We start from the raw sequence: 21,999 nt of genomic DNA, 5'->3' as shown, positions 1-21,999 counted from the left end.
TTGATGATGACAAAACACTACTAGATTAATAGTGCAATGTCTATGTTTAATATGTATGCTTCAAATCTTTATGCGCAATGAGTTGCTCCCCCTTAGTCAATGCATCTAGTTTTCTTTACATAATATTCAATAAAACGAAAACAAAGCATCACACATAAAAATTAAACATGAAGACCAATCAAACTCTATTTAACTTAGTCTTCCTTCTCTTTTTTTTATCATTAAAATTGATATTCAAAACTCCCCCTTAATGAGTGCATATAAATTTTCCTTTAATCTTTAGATCAAACTTTTATGAATGGGAATCATAAGCACTCATACACCTGAGTCATACAAGCTTATAAATATAGTTCAATAACTTCAAAAGTGAAGCTTATAACTATGTAAGAATAAATGTATAGGAGTTAAATCATTTCAAGCAATTGTCAAGGATTACTCAAATAGTGTTCAAGCAAATTTGATCATTTTGTCATAATCAAAGCTATAATAATTTTAAAGTTAACACCATGGCTATCTGATTCTTAACGCTTATGGGATAGTTGTTGAGAGAACTAAGGTTTTCTTTAAATAATTCTTGATTTTCTGTTCAAATTTCACTTGCACGAGCTCCAGACCTATTTTAAAATATTTTGGTAACATAAAAACTCACATTATTTTGTTTATACCAAGTGTTTAGACCAAATCACAGATTTTTAAAGTCAAAATCAATTTGTTCAAGACTATAGAGGCTCATATATCGATACATTATCTTATGTATTGATACTTAAAGAACATGTATTGATAGATTTCTCCATTCTATCGATACATTTTGTCCAATAGCCAACAATGAAATCCCATGTTACATGTATCAATATATAAGCATATTGTAACGACCTTTTTCCCAATCGTTACCAGCGTTTGAGACTTGCGATTGAACCCATCAAATTTTGAAGAAGCCTTAGTTGAGATTTTGTTAACCAAACCAAACATTTTAATGCATATGTAAATTGACTTGGATTTTATTATAATGTTCCACTTGAACCAAATGAAAAAAAAAACCATAATTAAGTTGTGGCAACTAGATAAGAACATCCAAATTCTAGTAAACTTCAAAATAATTTCAACATCACATTTAGTATTCGTTGCACAACCTTAAGGTTTTTAGCTATACAATATAATAAAATAATAATTTTTATAGGTCTAACTGTTTTACACAACATGACCCCTATGCAGTGGAGCAACTCAGAGTGGTAGTCCAAAGGAGATGCCATTACCTACGTCGCAGCAAGTCAAAATATGTTGGGCAATACACTTGAGCTGACCACTTATCTGCAAAAAAAAAGTTAAGGGAGATGAGTTTCATAGACTCAGTAATCACCGGTTTCATGAGCAGGGCATAGATGAAAAATAAGCCAAGGACAAAAAATTTGAATATTAAAACATAAGAATATATATATATATAAACAATTTAAACTCAAATGGAACATTTGTGCCTTACATATAAACTCAAGAATTGTGATGCAAGATAATTATTTCAAGTAATGTATTCAAACCAGTACAAGTGTAAGATTTCTATCGTCGAAATCATTCAATATCTTTTACTTAAAAATCGGACTATCATAAGCATGCACACTCCCATGAAATCAAGCGTTATCAAAACTTATACACAAGCTTGTAAACCATCTCATCCTCGAGGTATTAAACACAAAATCATAGTATAAATAAAGGAGTTACGGAAAAACTTGTATTTCTCACCATGCGATAGAAATCATCTTTGAAAACCTAAAGAGATATCACTCTTAAGGAGGTAATTGTAGTAATCAACTCATGGACCTGCTTCCACATAATAACATTCGGGAGGCCCCCTTCCACCGGATTCTCACAGCCATGGCAGTTTCGATGATGTTGGCCAACATAAGAGAAATCATGTGATCGCAACCATGTGTATCAACTCGTGGCCTAACCATATATATCATCTCATGGCCTTGCCATGTATATATATCACAGACTGTGGCCTAGCCACATCTAACAGCCAGTCGGTGACCCAAAGCTTCTCTAGTTAGAGGTAACTTGTGCACAAAGGTCACACTATCCCGATGTGACATTTGACCTACTCTCAAATCTCCTGGCTTGACAAAACCATTTAAAAGCAAATTAAGATCTCAAAAGCTCATTTTAAATTTATATCCAACATACCAATCGTGGTGACATGATAAACTTGTATGTAAGACTTTATAATGTAAAACCTTTACATAAGGTTTAAATGTCAAATCAGCATGGTGAACACATAATTTATTCATGAATGCACATCTCACAAACTAATAAGGCATATTTTGACAAAAATCGTGGTAAAGAGCTTGTTTCCCAATTTCTAAAATCCTTTACATATATATATGTATGTATATATATATATATATATGTACAAAACCTTTCTAAAAACGTGGCAATCACAAGTACCTAGCATTCTACCAACTCATGCTGTCAACAATTGCACTTAAAGAAAACTAGTACATTTATTAAATGTATATTGACATAAAGTTTATAAAATTTTTTAAAAATAGACACCCCTTACTCACTTCACAATAGTAGGATGCTATGTCATTATCGATTCAGGTGCATCTCTAGCTAATTCTACTTGCTGGTCATGCATTATCTCCTACGGTACACCACCACGGCAATCTTTCCTCACTTACACACTTCCTAGCAACAAATTAAACTCAATATGCTTAATTGTATACATATATGGGCAACACTTCAATCAATGAGTCTTTAATCTAGCTTCACATTTTTCATCCTTGTTATTCATAACAACCTAACATGCAATCTATGATCTTTCAACCAACCAAGTCCAATATAATATAATGTACTCGCATTACATGCTTACCTTCTTTTTTTTTTTTACCTTTAATTCCACATATAGCTCACAATCTTCTCACACTCTTAGTCACCATTGCTGCCATAAGCATAAATAATCAACACACATCTTATTTTTCCTTTCCATGAGTGATCTCAAGATTAAAAACACTTACCCATTATTTGTCTTGTTCAAAATCACCGTACTTCCAAGATCCATCTATATGCATGCACCCGATTCTTTGAATCCTTGAAGATTCTTGCTACCACATGCATAATCTCACATTACTATCAGTTCACAAGGCATGCATTCGAACAAAATGATAACTTTCACCTTTCTTACCTTAGAATCACCAAGCCGAACCTCCACTTTCTCTTTCAAGCTCCAACAATGGCATGCAAGAGAAAACCTTTCAGTTTTTCTTTATAATCTTCTCCAAAACCAAGCCTCGTCTGAGCCTTTTTCTTCTTTCCCCTTTCTTCCCTCTTTTGCTTTCAAGGCCAATTCTCTTACTTTTCTCTCAAAGGTGCAGTTTTTCCAAACCTTTCTTTTCTTTATTTATTCCTCACTTCTCATTGGACCAATTTATCACCCATTCACTTTTCATGCACCAATTGTCTCCCTTGTTCATTGGCCAATATCTATCCTCATTTGTATTCTCTGTTTGCCAGCTTCATCGTATCATTCATTCTTTCTTCATTCTTTATTCCATGCACCACCTTATTCCTCCAATCATATTTCATGCACAACTTTTACTTTATATTTTATTTAGTTATTCATTAACCATTCAAGTCACATGCATCCCACATTTTTCTTTCCTTATTTGGCCACCTAATGCACCAATCTCATTACATGCGATAGGATTTATTCCTATTCTTATTTTTACTTCACATGGTAGGGATCCTACATGTTCTCCACTAACTTTTTTCTTTTTGAATGCAATCATTTGCATGTAATAGTGAATTCACAAGCACATTTCCTTACTCCACATATCTTCTTTATCTCAATTAATTTTTCATGTCCCCATTCCTTCGAAACTTCACTTGCACTATTATTAGTACTTACATCACTAAAATTTCACTCATTAAAATAATATTCTAAAATCAATAAAATAATATTTTATTCATCAAATCATCAAAATTATATTACAACTCCCCCATTTAAGTTCAACACATAGATTATGTGAGTTTATCCACCACTCACAATAGGAATATCTCAATATTATTTTAATAATATTTTTAACAAAATATTATTAAATTTTAAAATTTTTTATTTGGCTTTCGAGGTTTCAAAACATTCGAATTTATCTCGATTTAGCTCCATCACTCCTTTTTACTCCAGTACGACGACCTTAATAAAATATTATTATTTTATTACTTATGAAATATTTTATTCTAAAATGTGCCATTCTTTTTCCTCTACTCTCAAACTCTTAAATTAACCTCTATAGGTCTTAATCTTGTTCTTACAACCATATTAACTACCATTGTAGGTCACGGGGTGTTACACATATGTATCAATACATGCAAGGCTTTTAAGAGTTCGATGACTCATTTTCACCCCATTCTTCAGTCTCCACTTTCCAAAGTCTCTTAACTTTCAAATTTTTTTTTGTTTTTTTTTGCTCAAATCTACATCAATTAAATTGTTTTTACCCCTATCTTATTACTCTAAACAATTATCTCTCCTTTAAATTTCACCCCATTTTACCCAAAATCCAAAATTTCTAATTTCAAAACCCTAACTCCCATTTCATCTTATTCTCAAAATTGGTTGCATTTTCGGCCAAATTGGTCCAATTAAATTGTCTCTCAAGCCCCAATAACAACTTCCACTAATTATTTCCTCTCAAATTCATCCTCATCCTCAAATGGCCTTTCATCCAAAACGCATGAAACCCACCACTAACCACAACAAGGCTTCCACCTACGAGTGTACTCCTACTTCCTAGCCTTCATCACCGCTGGCCTCACGCTCTGACCACCACTCCTTCAAGTGAAATTTCTCCCATCTATCCTTAGAGTGGTAATTCAACAAGGACTTTGCCAAGTGTGATGTGAAGTTGAGTCAGGTAATTCACTTCAACTACCTTGCAAGCATTAATTTTTCATATAGATAATTTTCAAGAATTAGACCAGCTCAATTATTTGTCAATGAACCACACCCTATCCTCCCACTAGTGAGAAAAACACGACTAGTGTCAAATGCCTTTTCTTTTATGATCACATCCTTCATTTCATTGTGTCTCACACTCTCCACCTTCACGTCACAAATTACTCAACTGTCAAGAGTGAGGATTTCTAGTTTTTGTATCCGATCAAAACCAATTAGTGTATCAACATTGCCAAATTTATTCTTGGTGACATGTTAAAAATCATCAACAAATATAGGAAAATGCTTTTGTATGGCATGGCCATTAGTGTTATCATCGACTCCATGGGCATCAACACTAAGTGTGATTGCCTAAGCAACATGCGATGCACACAAAGATCAATGAGCATGACATCAATAAGCTTAGCTTTGTGTTTGTCAATAACTCTTGGTTCCATAAAGAAACAGTAAATAAACCTGAATTTGCTAGAGATGAAGGTCATGAGGACACCTTTCTGAACCTAGTGTCATCCTTAGTGCCAATTCGAGTGCTTACCATAATGTAGGTCCTAACTATCTTTCCATAGCCATTGCCTTTGATAATAAGCAAGCCTATTCTCAATTATTATCTTTTGTGGAATCTATGGATGCTCTTATGATTCACAGGTTGGATGTCTCATAGGCTTAGAACTGGGAGCTCCTTAACCACCACCAGCTACTTGAAGAGCAATTCACTACATTTCGCGCTCACTTTCCATCGTCTACTTAAGTCGATTACATGGGACATTAGCCCCTCCTCACTTTCTCTAACCTTTGTTTTGTTGGATTAAATGGCCACATTTTTAATTCATGACCATTATTGCTACTTTGATGATTTCAAAATCTTTATTATAGTTTGTTTTCGAAGTTTATTTACTGATGATATTTGGTCTTCATTGACCAATTTTGGTTTCTAACTTGGTTTATGGCATCTTATGCCTATGAACAGTTGTTTGTTTCTATTGCTTATCTACATCTTTCTTCCTTTATATTGCTTTGCATGGCTATTTTCTATTATTGTGCTCCAATGTTAACTACAGTTCCATATTCATTCATGTTGACCTCTATATATTTCTTTCTATCTATTTTTTCATTTTTTTATATAACAAAAAGGGAGAAAATGGAGAGCAAATTTTTAAATCACATGCTCTTAATTCTATTTCATATAAGACCTTGAGTTAAGGGGAAGCATAAATTGAACGGGAAAACTTAAAATTAAAAATAATTCTCAAATCCTCAAAAGTCCAGTAAATCAAAGTTTTAAAATTTTGCTCATTTTTTTTTGTCATATCAAAAAAGGGGAGATTGTTAGTTTTTGTATTCAAATCATCTTTATGCTTTGAAATGACAAAAAGAAATGCCTAAAATTCATCCAAGTCTTGAAGTATCAAAGTTTTTAAAATCCCCAAAGAGTGTCAAATGAGTTTGAAAAAGAAAAAAATTGAAAAAGGCTCTGAAAAATACATTCTAGTAAAAAATCTATCGGTACATGTTCTTTATGTATCGATACATTTGGAAAAATATTGATAGATTTCAAAATTTATAGATACTTGTTCTTTAACAGAGTCAAAAATTAAAAGTTAAATGCAATCTATCAATATAAGTTCAAATGCATTGATAGAATTGAGATAGATTACTCACTAACTCAAAAGTATTGATACATCTCAAAAATGTATTGATACATTTTCAATAGAAGTGCTTACTATCTCAAAAGTATCAATACATAGACATATGTATCGGTACACTTTAAGTAGAACGTCAAGACCTTTGCAGTAAGTTCAAATGTATCAATACATGCACAAATGTATCGATACATCTCAGCCGAAATTCAAAAATAAAAAGTAATGTAATGATACATCTACATATGTATCGATACAATATGACCATTAGAGCCTTGAATGAAGAGAAGAATGATTATTTTCACAATAAATGCACTCCCAACTACCCTTAAAGCTTCAGGAACTATAAATACGAGTTTTGTTAGCGTTTATGAAGGTTAGAAGACTTGAAAACACAGCTTAAGAGAGAAGCATTAGCTAAGATTCATTGTACTCCTCTTAAATTCTAAAATCTTCTAGTCAAACATTTATTGAGCTATCATATTTTCATTTAAACACTATACCAAATTTTCTTTTCAGTCTTTAAGATGCGTATTTGTTGCACTCATATTCATCTTATTGTATTTTCTTAAATGGTTATATCTTAACCAATAGAAAGGGTAAACTGGTTATGCTTTAACCATAAAAAGGCATTGTATTGAATGGTTATGCTTGATCCACAAAAGGCATTGTATTGAATCTTAATCAAATAGTGGATTTCAAACACCTTAATAAATCTAAGGGAGAGGACTTAGGCAAGAAGGCCGAACCTTTATAAAATACTTGTGTCAATTTTGCTACTCATCTCTTTACTGGAAATTCAAATTTCTTTCATTGATCAAAAGGTCAATTAACTTGTTTATCTTCAAATTGAGCATTTGAATTAAACAGGGGATTTGATCTTCTTAAAAATTTAAAGGTTCTTCAAAAATTTCAAAATAGTCTAATTCACCCTATCTTAGACTCATTCGTATTGAGCTTATTAATCTAACAAATTATTTGTCATTGTTCACAAAATCCCTTCAAAATCATTTGGTTCTTTCGCACCCAACATTGAATCATTAGAAAAAACTAAAATAAAATAATTTTTTTTGTTATTAAAAGTTAAAGTAGGTGCAAAAATAAAATATAAAATGTCATATAAATTATGAAACGGTATATGTAGTATGTGGAGAGCATGGAGAGGAGCCTTCTTCTATTACCTTCTTTGTAGAAATTGGCTTGGATTATGTTTCATGTTGAGCATTCAAGGTTCTAATTTGTTAGAAATGTTAGCTCAATGAATCAAGTAATAAGAATGTCCAAGAAAGGATGAATTAGATAATAAAATTTTTAGATCATGAAGTATGAACTGCTATAGTCGACTATTAAAAAGCTCTAGTCGACTATTGTAGTCTTTCTCCTAGGTAAAACCTTTTCAAAATCTATTTAAACAAATATATAGTCGACTATGAAGACTTTATAGTCAATCCTAAATGAGAAACTTGTTTTTAAAAGCTTGTAAGAAGAGTTCCAAGGAAAACTTTGATGAATATACAAATTTTAATAAACATAGGCAAATAATCACTTTGAAATTCTTAAAAGGTTTTTCAAGTGCAAATCACATAAAAGCAACATAAGAAGAATATTTCAAGAAATATATAAGTAATGGTGATAGAAAAAGATTTAACAAATTAGCAAGTCAAGATGAGAAAAATACAAGAAATTTTTTAAATGGTTTTTCTTGAAATAAAACACAACAAATCAAAGAAAAAAAAAGAAAAAAATGACACAAGAATTTTATAAAGGTTAGGCTTTCTCAAATGCCTATGTCCTCTCCCTTAGCAAGTTAAGGAGTTTCAAATCCACTTAAAGAAACCAACTTTTTATGTGATTAAGCATTAAACCCTCATGACCTTTTCACGAGAGTAACCATAACCCTTGCAACGTTTTTCGTAAGATCAAGAAGAACCCATACAATGCCTTTTATCGAGAATAAGTATACAATGCCTTCTATCGAGAGCAAGCACAACCCATACAATGGTTTTTACCAGACTCAACCAAAAACCCATACTAAGTTTTCAAAGATAAGTTAGAACCTTTACAAAGAATAGCAAGAGTGCTTATAGGAGTTGGATTTTGCTAGTTTAGTGCAATAGAGGAAGAATGCATAACAATGAGTATAAATATAGGATATAAAGATTAGAGTGAAAGCATAAAAAAGGTTTTAGCTCAAAAAGGCTTGATTTCTTTTTTTTTCAAGATTGATTCTCAAGAGTTTGACTTTTTTCTTTCTTTTTCATCATTGTGAAATGCTTCCAAATGGTCCTTTTTCTAGTTGTAGAAGTTTTAGAGCCATTGGAGGTGATTAAAGTAAGCAACTAGCTGTTTTCTCTTTGAATTTTGTGTCTAACGATAATCTATAGTCGAGTATAGAAGTTTTCTAGTTGATCCATTTCTAGAAAGCTTGTATTTTGACATTAGAGCTTTGTCAAAGTCGACTATGGCTTTATTTCTTCACTATTTTTCATCAATCTTGCCATAAGGTCAACTATAGAATTTATAAGGTGGACTATGGTTGTATGTTTTATAAGTTCCCTTGTTTGTTCTTGCCCGTTTTACCATAGGATCAACTTGCCTTGCTTTAGGATCAATTAGAGCTTTGTTTCTTGAAGATTCTTTAACATTTTAGCATGAAACTTTGCCCATATCTTCCTTGTGATCAAATGTTGAGTGATGACTGAGTTTCTTGACTTGAAGCAAGCTTGGTGAAGATCAAACACCTTTGAATGTCTAGAGATAAACTTTGCCACTTTATGAACCTAATTTGTAATTTCAAATATCTCAAGAGTAATTGTTAGGGAGATCATGAGAAGAGTTCATTCAAGCATGTTTAACACTCATATAACTAAGCCATTCAAGCTTGCAGACATTTATGAAGTGAATGTATGAAAGTTTAATTTCAAGAATTCACACAACTAAAATAATCAAACTTGTAGTCATGTAAGAACAAATGGATGATAGTTAATCATTTCAAGAACTTGTAAAGTTCACTTTAGTAAAGCAAATGCAAATTTGAATTATTTTGTCATAATCAAAATTATACTCATTTTCAAGCTAACACAATTGCAAGGCTAGCAGCAACTCAAGTTGCCAACTGAAAAAGGATTTTGAGAGCTACCAAGCAAATCCATATCAAATGCAATGCTATAACTTCCATGTGCTTTTGTAAATAAATTTCTTGCAAACTATTTATAGAAATAACGACATTATTGTCATAGTAAAAAGATTAAAAATGAAAGCACCATGAACATTTGATTATACAAAGTGTAAATATTGAATAGAGTTAAGACTTGAGAATTATAGGAGAAAGCTCAACAGTGTTGTATGTTCTATAAAAAAAAAAGATTATAGAAAAAGTCAACGACCATAGCATTTTCTTAATAATACATGAAAGGCCAAACAAATTGAACAAAACTGAAAATACACTAAAATAAATGACTAAAAAATATCCTTTTGCGAGAATTTATCACGCATGAAACAAATTTTATACCAATAATTATCACCATCACTACATTAATAGTTATAAAATTCATGTAATTTGATAGCGTATTTTCTTCCAATTGTATCGTTTTAATAACAATTGTGCTGTCAAGGAATGGTTCAAATTTATGTTAGAAGAGATCATTTTTGTTGCTAAAGGAAGAAGAGGTTGACTTGTGATTTGCGAAACATAATGAATCAAGATGAGCTATGGTTGGTCATAAACCTTTTGATTTAAGAATAAAAAGTCTTCCTGTGAGTATGAGATTGATTTTTCATACATCTTTGTTTGTTGGTCATTTCTTCCCTTAACAATGAAAATAATTTCTTCTAGCAGCTAATGGACCATCAATGACAGCAAAAGCCATTAGTGAACTTAACAAATTGTGGAAAATATGGGTTGATGGTAAAAATTATTAGTATATTTATGTAGGATGTTAATGACAACAAAGTACCCAAACAATTGTATATTTGTTAAATGATTTAAATCTAGTAGATGAGGTTCATCAAATTTATTTGAGTGATTAATGATTAAATTTGCAAATTAAGAATCGAGACAGACTAGAAATCAAATTATAGGTTCAGAAAATACTATTTTTTATGATTAAAGGAAAGTTTGTTTATGGTGTATTAAATATTTTAATAATATTATAAATTTATTTAGAAAGAATTAGAAGTAAACAATATATCAAAGCAAATGGCAAAAATGGGTTAATTTTTCGTTACTTTTACTATTGCATTTTATATTCTCTTTTTATTTTTAGTATGTAACATTTCCTTTGAGTGTGTATGAATTGAATCAAAAAATTGTAAAAAAAAATCATAGAACAAAATGATAAGGGGGATAGAAATTAACCATATACAAAATTTATTAAAATTTTAAATAAAAACTCATAAAATAACTAAACATTTATTGATGAACAACAAATAAGGAATAAAAACAAATTGAAAATTACAATAAGATAAGGCAAGCAAAGATAATGGAAAGCAAAGAAAAAGAGAAAAAGCAATCATTTTTTTATAATGAAAATTTTTATTTAAACTTTAACGATTCTAGGAAAACAAATCCTAATAAATCATACATCAAAAGATCTCTAGCTTCAATAAGATGGTCACTACAGAAAATAAATAATTCCTAGGTCTAACAGTCTGACAGTCTTAGAAATAAACAACATTTAAAATTCCTAGAATGTCTAACAGTCTACTTCATTCCTAGAAATCAAAAGGCAACAAAATATATTGATTTCCAACTAAATTTGAATTGGCAGCCTTTGCATCCCTACACATCTAAGATATGCAAATTGAAGATCCCAATTCAAAGTAAATAAAAGCTATAGCAAAAAGGGAAAAAAATAAGATTCCAAAGCAACATGAATGAAAATCTAAAGATACGCAAGAGCAAAATGAAAACTTTCATATTCAAACTAATTTCTAATTCCCCACATTTTCTCAATACCCAAACTTTGCATGCATCAAAACCCGTAATTAAATTTAATAAATATTGCTAAAAGACCTAGAAAAACAAAAGCTTTAAACAAAAGTTTGGGTTTTTATTTTTGATTTGTAAATTTCTAGTAGAAATTCTTTATTAGTTGTCTCCAGAAGTGTTCCCCATCTCCTCTTGAATCCATCACATCTTTTGTAAAATGCACTTTCTTCATTTTTTTTCTTTTCCCTCTTCTTCCCTTTTATAAAACAAAACAAACTAAAGAAAAAAAAGTTGATTAGCAGTTATAATATATGCATGCAAATAAAGCTAGATGGCTAGTTGTTTATGTATATTTACCAGAAGATATGAAAAAGTGTGGACTTATTGAGAAGGCTAGGCGATTTGATCAAAAAAGAAATTTTTGAAGGCAAAAAGTAAGGATAATTATAATGCCGAAGACTACCATAACTGTGGCTAATACAACTCTTTCTGAACTCAATATTGAATGAAAAATCGAAAAACATAGGATTGAAGTATAAAAAACAAACAACATGAGAAGGAAAAAATAGATGAAAATAAAAAGAAAAAAATAGAGAAAATAAGATAGAGAAGAAAGGAGAAAAATTAAAAAGAGCTTGGCTCTATTCTCTTTCTCTATCTCCATATTTTTTGCAAATAAGAAAGGGAAAAAAAGAAAAGAAAAACAAAAGTACGAAAAAAAGTGAATGGAGAAATTTCAAGAACAAGTGCCCTGTATAAATAAAAAAAAAAAGAATAGGCTGCTCATGTTGACCTATACAGGAAGTAAAGACTACGTAGGAAGGAAGGAAGAAAAAATGACTTTCAGCAAAGGTGATAATACTAAGATATAAAACAATTTATGGATGTTGAGAAGACAAAAACACATCCAGCCAAGAAAGAAAAACACAACACCTAATTCAGGCCACACATGCATTCTTTCGTATATAGAGGAGTAATTGGGCCCAACTCTTAATGAAGGAAGACAGGTTCACTTGAACCATTAAGCACAACATGCGCACAAACAAAACCCACAATTATAAAAATGGCAACGTGGCCTCTAACCATTAGACACATGCATGTTAAAATGCATTAGAATCCACACTGATCGATATCAACACTCTAATCACACTCGACCCGATACCCAAAGCTATCCATTTAGAACGCCAAAAAGACATCCCAAACTCCCTTCTAAATCCACCACATGTCAACCAAAAAGACTGGAGATATGGCCAAACCTAGAAGCTTTCTTGTGGTTTTTTTTAATTAGAGGTATAGATAGGTAGTAATTTAAAAAAAAAAATTGACATGACGTTCAAATAAGTCTTTAAACTATTTAAAAAAATTCAAATAAGTCTTTATTTTTTATTGTGTTCAATTAAGTTCTTATATTTTATTTTGTGTCAAAAAATTTTCATGACTAATGATTAACTAATTGTCATTAGCCAATGCTACTTATTATTTTATATCCATATAATACTGATATGATATTAATGTGAAAGGTAAAATATGTTACATGGTCATGTTATAATGTTATATTAATATGTCATGTCATTATCAATTATGATATATTCACATGCTGCATCATCATCAATTATGAGATATAAGCATGTTATGTCAATGTCGCATGATATACAATAACAAATAACGTTTTGATTAAATTAATCATTAGTTATAAAAGCTTATTTGACTCAAAATATAAATATAAAAACTTATTTTTCTTAAAATAAAACATAAGGGTTTAATTTAATATAATAAAAGTTTAAGGGCTTATTTTAATTTTCTTGAATAATAAGATTATTTTAGATATTATGTCCAAAAATTTTTTGACCTATTTTGATTCGCATGGAATAACTATCATTCAAGAATTGATAATAGCTATTTCGACTTCTCCAAAAACAATAATTTCATGAACAATTCGATAAGGAGGGAAAAAATGAAATTAAAAATGCTTACATTTTATATGCATCTCAAATTAATTTTTTGATATATTAATGTAATGATAATTTCTAACAAATACAATATTACTACCAAACTGGGCCCGTTTAGCCTAAATCTAATCCAAGAAAATGGGCCACATTGATGGCCCAAATTCACATTCCAAGCTCGTCTTTTTAACTCTTGTCCCACTCCTTCATCCTCAACCAGCTCACATCCAGCATCCCCAGACCAGCATAAACGCAATCTTTTTTTTGAAAAAATACAATAAAATAAAATAATTAAAAAATGGCGAAACCGGGGGTTTATTTTCTCCTTCTTCTGACGACGACGGCGATGGCGCCACTTCTGGTGGAATCGAGCGACGACACAAACCACGCGTACACGCCGTGCTCGGACACGAAAATCCAGTTATCGGACGGGTTCACGTTCGGGATCGCGTTTGCATCAAGGCAATCGTTCTTCTTCAACAGCTCGCTTCAGTTGTCTCCTTGCGATCGCCGACTCTCTCTATCGAACTCCAACTCTCGCGTCGCTCTCTTTAGACCTAAAGTTGATGAGATCTCTCTCCTCACCATTAACACCTCCTCTTTCTCTCCGGTTAGCTCCCTCAATCCTAATTTCTAGAAATTGTTAATTGTGGAATTTATGGAATGATGGGATCTGAGGATCCATGAATTTGAATTAACGTAATTTGTTAATTGCTTTCATCTTTAAGGTTCTGTTTGTTACTTGATAGGAAGTAAAATCTTAATTGACTAAACAATGAGAGAATCACTCTTTCTTTCTCTTTTGGGGGGTTATATATATGTGATTCAGAGTTCTCTCTCTTTCTTTTTTGGGAAGTTATATATGTGATTCTGTCGCATTGTTATAAATAATAATCTCTGTAACCTTTGATGTTTTCAGGACTCAGTTGGTGGGTATATGGTTGCATTCGCTGGTCGAAAATATGCTGCAAGGTCCCTGCCTGCTTTTGTCGCAAACAATACATACACTGTAACAAGCTTCACTCTTGTAAGGGATTAGCCAGGATCTGTTTCATTATGGTATTAGTTTACCTTCATAAAAGTCTACAGAACTGATGATAGTCTTGTTTATGCAGGTGCTTGAGTTTAAGAAAGGCAGGCTGCAAAACTTGTATTGGAAAAGGGATGGCTGTGCTCAATGTTCGGGAAATTCGAATTTTGTGTGCCTAAACAAGCAAGACTGTGCAATCAGTACAAATAGCTGCAAAAACCATGGAGGGTCTGTAGATTGCAGCCTTGGGATACAGCTTGCATTTTCTGGGACAGATAAGCACCTTTCTGTTCTCAACTCATGGTATGAAGTGGAGAATCTTCGACAGTACTCACTGTATGGTCTCTATTCTAATCTCAGGGATTCACTCACTAGCCAGTATAACAAGATCCTTTAGTGGTGCTTCTGATGGTTGGTTTCGTTTCTTTTCTTACTGGTATGTTGTAATTCTTTTTCCTTCTGCTTTCAATCAATGTTATGTCTACATCTTTCTTTGCCTCTATTCCTTTGGAACAAAACTGCTGCTCTTACAGTTCGAAGAAAGTTGTGTGCGTAAATTGTGTACAATAGCTTTTTTTGTGATTACACACAGAGATATGATTTATTTTAGTCCTTCCTTCTTCGTGCTATTAAGCTTTTTAACTTTTGATGTTGTAAATTAACTTCTTGAAACATTTTCTCATTTGGTTGGAGTTAAATATTCTGCTTGTCACTTGTAACAGTTTATGAAGCTGCTATTTTGACAAACCTATCCTTACATTTAGGGTATAGTTTTATTTGTAACTGTTGGTTGCCCTTCGATTGGTTTGGACATCTTCCATAGGTTACATTGTTTTACATGAGCATTTTTAGGCCTTGGTCTCAATATTCATGCCACCTTAGGCTCCAGTTGGCAACTGTTATAGTATCTGTATCTCAAGGATACTTCTTCATTCATAGCCATAAAGCATTGCTGGTCTTATTTCCATCTTGCAAAAACTTTCCCTGAGTCAAAGTGATATTGTACAATTTCACAGTACTTCAAATGCATGCTTTTGGTTTTTCTTTTTCATTCAATCTATCAAATCATGTGGATAATATTTTCCATCAATTTCACCATTCTTCTAAAGGATTGAGTTCAAATATCAAAACAACTCGCTTGAGGTTTATCTTGATATCTAATTCTTGCTACTGCTTGATTATCATTTACTCCTATAATTTTACTATATTTTTTGGATTAAGAACTGCTCAATTGGAAACTCTTTAAAGTTCATCTTCTCAATTCAAGGTTAGTATTAACTTTCCTTATAACATTCATCAACCCCCCCCAAAATTCTGAAAAAGCAAAAAACAAATCAAAACTAGCAAAATGCTACTCATCATGTAATTAATCACACCAAAACAATTTCCAGACGAAATCAGTGACAACATTTTCAAACAAAATTAGCACTACTAGTATTTTACATCCTAAGAGAATACAAGCACCAGTAGTATTTTACATCCAAGGAAAATGCAAGCACTAGTGGTATTTTACATCCTAAGAGAATACAAGAACTAGTAGTTTTTTACATCTCAGGAAAATACTAGCACTAGTAGTATTTTACATCCTAGGAGAGTACAACACCATTTGCATGAAAGGGAACAAAAGGGAGCTTAGCATAAGCACCCACTCATCTCTTGACTAAGGCTTGGAAAGCTTGGTTGCTCTTTCCTCTCAAGTCTTGTAACTTCCTAACTGGCTTTCAAGCCCTATAATTGGCTCCCAAAGAAATTGATGGTTTTTGGTTGTGTCTCTTGCATATAAGCATGATGTCGTCCCCCTGTCATCATTGGTGTCAGGGCCAATTCCAAACTCAAGTTCAGGCTAGGCCTTGTGACCTTGTAGCATGCTATATCTCGAGAAGTGTTGTGGGGGTTTGATGTTTGCTCTGTGTCAATTCTGGAGCTTGTTGCAGCTGTGGCTCCCCATGTCATGGATGGTTTCAGTGTCAATTCCAACCATCTTTCAGACTTGTAGCATTTAATATCTGGAAAAATGCTGTGGTTGGTTGGTAGTTGCTCCTTGTCAATGCTGGAGCCTGTTGCAGCAGTAGTTCCACCTAGGTCACGGTTCAGGACATCGGGCAAAAGATCCCTGGAAGGCTGGAAGGTCGCTGTTGATTCATTGTCACTGTTGAGGCTGGTTGAACTGTTGTCTCCATCTAGGTTGTGGTTCATAACATGAGATGAAGGAGCTTCGGAAGGGTTGGTTCGCTTCTCCACTTTAACCCTGTACTGAGTCGAACCTGTTTCATCAAGCTCCGCGTAGATGTTCACTCTGTCACCAACACGGAGCTTCTTACTACGAACAAATGGAATCCATCCCTTGATGAGAACAGGCTTCGGGTGTTTAGGCTGTTTCGGGTTCTTTGTGATACGTGTAGAGCAGCAAAATTTCCACTCACGGCCGCTGTCATCCCTGACAACAAAATCCACCTTATAATTGCCTCGTAATTTTGGGAAACGTTCCATTGTGAAGTACTTCATTCCAACCGCACATCTCCTGTAGACGTCTGTAGCGCTCAGTGTCTTTGAGAATATCTTCATCGCCAAAGCAAAAGGAGTTGCAGGGCTGGCGTGAAGTAAAGGGCTTCAGCTTCTGCTTTAAATAAAGATTGGTTTTCTGGCGGATCGCGAGAGAGAAGTTTATCAACAGCCAAGAATGTGGTGGTATGGCTTCAGTTAGGCGCGCGATTATTGTTTGTTTCACCGAATCGGACGATGTTATTCTTTCATTAGCGCGACCTCTGCTGTTCACTGGAGATGGAGGGGAAGTACTGGAGTCTACAACGTGGCAGCCTGTGCTTTGTTCATAATTTTTTTTTACAAAAACATAAAAGAAATCTATCGATTTTCTTCTGTGTCGTGCGGTCTTCGTTCAGTGATCTCGCGGTCTTAACTTGTGCATTCCCAGCTGGGTGTCGTATCCACTTTTGTGGTATCGCGCGGTCTTCTTTTCTAATGCTTTTCGTAACACAAAGTCCAGACTGATCAACACTATAGGCAGGACAGATTTTTGACTTGAACAGAATAGGCTAAGCAGCTGATTCTACTCAAAATATTAAGCAGCAATTCCCAATTCATTTGTACTTGGTGTGGGCTTCGTCCACATTCTGTGTCAAAATATTCTTCCCTTGCTCTGAAACATGGCTGAAGCAAGGAAATGAATTGTGATCGGGTCTGTCAAGATTAAGAGAGAGCTCTTGCCATCTCGGGAATATGCCACTGCATACACCCTAAAACAATATAACTCCCTCAAGATTTGCCATTGTCCATTTAAGTTGTCACATTCTACGAGATGCTGCAAGTGACTCGGGGAGATAGAGCATAAAAATGCTGAAGCTTCTGTTTGAGTTTAAATCAGCCTTCTTTTGGATATATTATTAGTGGTGAATGTTACAGTAAGTCTAACCTTACTATAAGGTTAGGAAATAAAATTTTTAAAAAATAATAAAAAATTATTTGAAAGGTTAACAGATAAACAACATATATAATTTTTAAATTTATTCATTTTAAGATAACAATGTAGATAATTTTTAAATTTATTTAGTTTATTTAAAAGTCATTTAAGTTTTAATTTTATTTTATTTTAACTTTAAACTATAGCAATATTATTCTTTTTAATATTAACATTATATTTAATTAATTAATGTAATAAAAATTATTATTATTACTCGTTATGTTAACTCTTACACATTTATGTTAAGATTTTAACTTTTTTTATTTCACTTTTATAAAATTTTACATTAATTCTTACAACTTTACATCAAACTTTTACAATAGTAACTTTTTACCTTTAAATTATTTTTATCTTATATATCTTTATTTAACATAAAAATTTGAATATGTACATATTTTAATCCAATCATATAAATATAAATGCTTATTTTTCATTAAAATTAGACTTTTTTACTTAATTAACTTATTACGTTAACTCTAATACATTTACGTTAAAATTTAAAATTTAGTTATTCTACTTTTATAAATTTTTACGTCAATTGTTACAGTTTTACGTCAAAATTTATCCATGACAATTTTGAGTTATAATTATTATTATTTATTTTTTTATTTAAAAATTAAAATTTATATATCGTTAAACACATTTAGCTGAAGAATATATATTTAAATATTTTTTTTCACTAAAATTAAAATTTTTTTACTCAATTGACTTATTATGTTAACTCTCACATATTTACGTTAAGATTTAAAATTTAATTATTACACCTTTATAAGTTTTTGCGTCAACTGTTACAGTTTTATATCAAGATTTATCTATACAATTTTGAACTATAATTATTTTATTATTATTATTTATTTAAAAATAAAATTTATATATCGTTAAACACTTTTAATCCGAGAAATTAGATTTAAATATTATTTTCCACTAACATTAGATTTTTTTTTTACTTAATGAACTTGTTACCTTAACTCTTACATGTTTACGTTAAGATTTAAAATTTAGTTATTCTATTTTTATAAATTTATACGTCAATTCTTACAATTTTACATTAAGACTTATCTATGTTAATTTTATATTTATAATTATTTTTATCTTTATTTTTTTATTTAAAAATTAAAATTTATATATCGTTACATACTTTTAGCTCGATAATATAAATCTAAATACTTATTTTTTTTATTAAAATTAGACTTTTTTACTTAATTAACTTATTACGTTAACTCTCACATATTTATGTTAAAATTTAAAATTTAGTTATTCCACGACTTATCTATATCAATTTTAAACTATAATTATTTTTATCCTTATTATTTTTATTTAAATATTAAAATTTATATATTGTTAAATACTTTTATTCTAAGAATATAAATTTAAATATTTATTTTTCAATAAAATTAAATTTTTTTTACTTAATTGACTTGCTATGTTAACTCTCATATATTTATGTTAAGATTTAAAATTTAATTATTTCATCTTTATAAGTTTTTACCTTAATTCTTATAATTACGTCACAGAATTTTTCTATGTCCATTTTAAACTATAATTATTTTTAAACCTTATTATTTTTTATTTAAAAATTAAAATTTATATATCGTTAAATACTTTTAACCTAAAAATATAAATTTAAATATTTATTTTTTATTAAAATTAAATTTTTTTACTTAATTGATTTGTTACGTTAACTCTCACAAGCTTATGTTAAGATTTAAAATTTAGTTATTTCACTTTTATAAGTTTTTACGTTAATTCTTACAGTTTTATATTAAGACTTATCTATATCAATTTAAACAATAATTATTTTTATCCTTATTATTTTTATTTAAAAATTAAAATTTGTATCTTGTTACATACTTTTAGTTCGAAAATATAAATATAAATGCTTATTTTCATTAAAATTAGATTTTTTTACTTAATTAACTTATTACGTTAACTCTAATACATTTACGTTAAGATTTAAAATTTAGTTTTTCCACCTTTATAAGTTTTTACGTCAATTCTTACAGTTTTAGGTCAACGCTTATCTATGTCAATTTTAAACTATAATTATTTTTATCTTTATTATTTTTATTTAAAAATTAAAATTTATATATCGTTAAATACTTTTATTCCAAGAATATAAATTTAAATATTTATTTTTTAATAAAATTAAATTTTTTTACTTAATTGACTTGCTATGTTAACTCTTATACATTTATGCTAATATTTAAAATTTAATTATTTCATCTTTATAAGTTTTTATGTTAATTCTTATAATTTTACGTCAAGATTTTTTTATGTTCATTTTAAACTATAATTATTTTAATCCTTATTATTCTTTATTTAAAAATTAAAATTTGTATATCGTGAATCATTTTTAGTTTGAAAATATAAATTTAAATATTTATTTTTCACTAAAATTAGATTTTTTATTTTTTATTACGTTAATTCTCACATATTTACGTTAAGATTTAAAATTTAGTTATTCCAACTTTATAAGTTTTTGCATAAATTCTTACAGTTTTATGTCGAAACTTACCTATGTCAATTTATTAAACCATAATTATTTTTATCTTTTTATTGAAATTATATTATATTGTTACATACTTTTAGCCCGATAATATTAATATAAATGCTTATTTTTTATTAAAATTAATTTTTTTTACTTAATTAACTTATTATGTTAACTCTCGCACATTTACGTTAAGATTTAAAATTTAGATAATCCACCATTATAAGTTCTTTCCTCAATTCTTATAGTTTTATGTTAAGACTTTTATGTCAATTTTGAACGATAATAATTTTTATTTTATTTATTCTTTATTTAAAAGTAATATTGTAATTTCATTACGTACTTTCAGCTCGATAATATAAATACAAATGTATATATTTTTATTAAAATTTATTTTTTTACTTAATTAATTATTACGTTAACTTTTAAATATTTACGTTAAGATTTAAAATTTAGTTATTTCACCTTTATAATTAGTTGTATATCAATTTTTAATATTTATCTCAAGGCTTGTCTATGTCAATATTGAACTATAATTTTTTTCATTATTATTTTTTATTTAAAAATTAAAATTTATATATCGTTAATCACTTTTAGCCTGAAAATATAAATTTAAATATTTTTTTATTAAAATTAGATTTTTTTACTTAATTGACTTGTTACATTAACTCTAACACATTTACGTTAAGATTTAAAATTTAATTATTTTATCTTTATAAGTTTTTACGTCAATTATTACAGTTTGATGTCCAAACTTAAAAATTAAAATTTGTATTATGTTTAAACACTTTTAATTCGAGAATATAAATTTAAATATTTATTTTCACTAAAGTTAGATTTTTTTTACTTAATTGACATGATTACGTTAAACTTTTCAGCACGTTACGTTAAAATTTAAAATTTAGTTATTCTACTTTTATAAATTTTTACGTCAATTGTTACAGTTTTACGTCAAAATTTATCCATGACAATTTTGAGTTATAATTATTATTATTTATTATTTTTTATTTAAAAATTAAAATTTATATATCGTTAAACACATTTAGCTGAAGAATATATATTTAAATATTTTTTTTCACTAAAATTAAAATTTTTTTACTCAATTGACTTATTATGTTAACTCTCACATATTTACGTTAAGATTTAAAATTTAATTATTACACCTTTATAAGTTTTTGCGTCAACTGTTACAGTTTTATATCAAGATTTATCTATATCAATTTTGAACTATAATTATTTTATTATTATTATTTATTTAAAAAATAAAATTTATATATCGTTAAACACTTTTAATCCGAGAATATAGATTTAAATATTTATTTTCCACTAACATTAGATTTTTTTTTTACTTAATGAACTTGTTACCTTAACTCTTACATGTTTACGTTAAGATTTAAAATTTAGTTATTCTATTTTTATAAATTTATACGTCAATTCTTACAATTTTACATTAAGACTTATCTATGTTAATTTTATATTATAATTATTTTTATCTTTATTTTTTTATTTAAAAATTAAAATTTATATATCGTTACATACTTTTAG

At 29.8% G+C, this 21,999-nt stretch overlaps 1 protein-coding gene across 3 annotated transcripts; it reads left to right on the top strand.

Annotated features, from left to right (window-relative positions):
* Nucleotides 1-13,667: 13,667 nt before the first annotated feature.
* On the top strand, nt 13,668-16,560 carry LOC110420558 (uncharacterized). 3 transcript variants are annotated; one of them, XM_021433912.1, is made up of 4 exons: nt 13,668-14,068; nt 14,378-14,485; nt 14,574-14,924; nt 16,423-16,560. In XM_021433912.1, the coding sequence occupies exons 1-3, from the start codon at nt 13,757-13,759 to the stop codon at nt 14,883-14,885; spliced, it is 732 nt and encodes a 243-aa protein (XP_021289587.1). In that variant the 5' UTR covers nt 13,668-13,756; the 3' UTR covers nt 14,886-14,924; nt 16,423-16,560. The 3 variants fall into 3 exon arrangements, with proteins under 3 accessions (XP_021289587.1, XP_021289588.1, XP_021289586.1); XM_021433913.1 differs by lacking the exon at nt 16,423-16,560 and adding an exon at nt 16,273-16,393; XM_021433911.1 differs by lacking the exon at nt 16,423-16,560 and having other exon boundaries at nt 14,574-15,209.
* Nucleotides 16,561-21,999: the final 5,439 nt, after the last annotated feature.

This window comes from Theobroma umbraticum, unplaced genomic scaffold (genome assembly GCF_002168275.2).
Source record: "Theobroma umbraticum cultivar Fairchild unplaced genomic scaffold, ASM216827v3 scaffold_86.0, whole genome shotgun sequence".
Lineage (NCBI taxonomy): Eukaryota > Viridiplantae > Streptophyta > Magnoliopsida > Malvales > Malvaceae > Theobroma > Theobroma umbraticum.
This window is presented reverse-complemented; position numbering and strand designations above follow the sequence as displayed.

Bases quoted from the DNA above. Each gene is read 5' to 3' on its own strand.
- LOC110420558 (XM_021433912.1), top strand. From the start codon at position 13,757: ATGGCGAAACCGGGGGTTTATTTTCTCCTTCTTCTGACGACGACGGCG. The intron at 14,069-14,377 runs GTTAGCTCCCTC...TGATGTTTTCAG, and splicing joins ACACCTCCTCTTTCTCTCCG to GACTCAGTTGGTGGGTATAT. The intron at 14,486-14,573 runs GTAAGGGATTAG...TTGTTTATGCAG, and splicing joins CTGTAACAAGCTTCACTCTT to GTGCTTGAGTTTAAGAAAGG.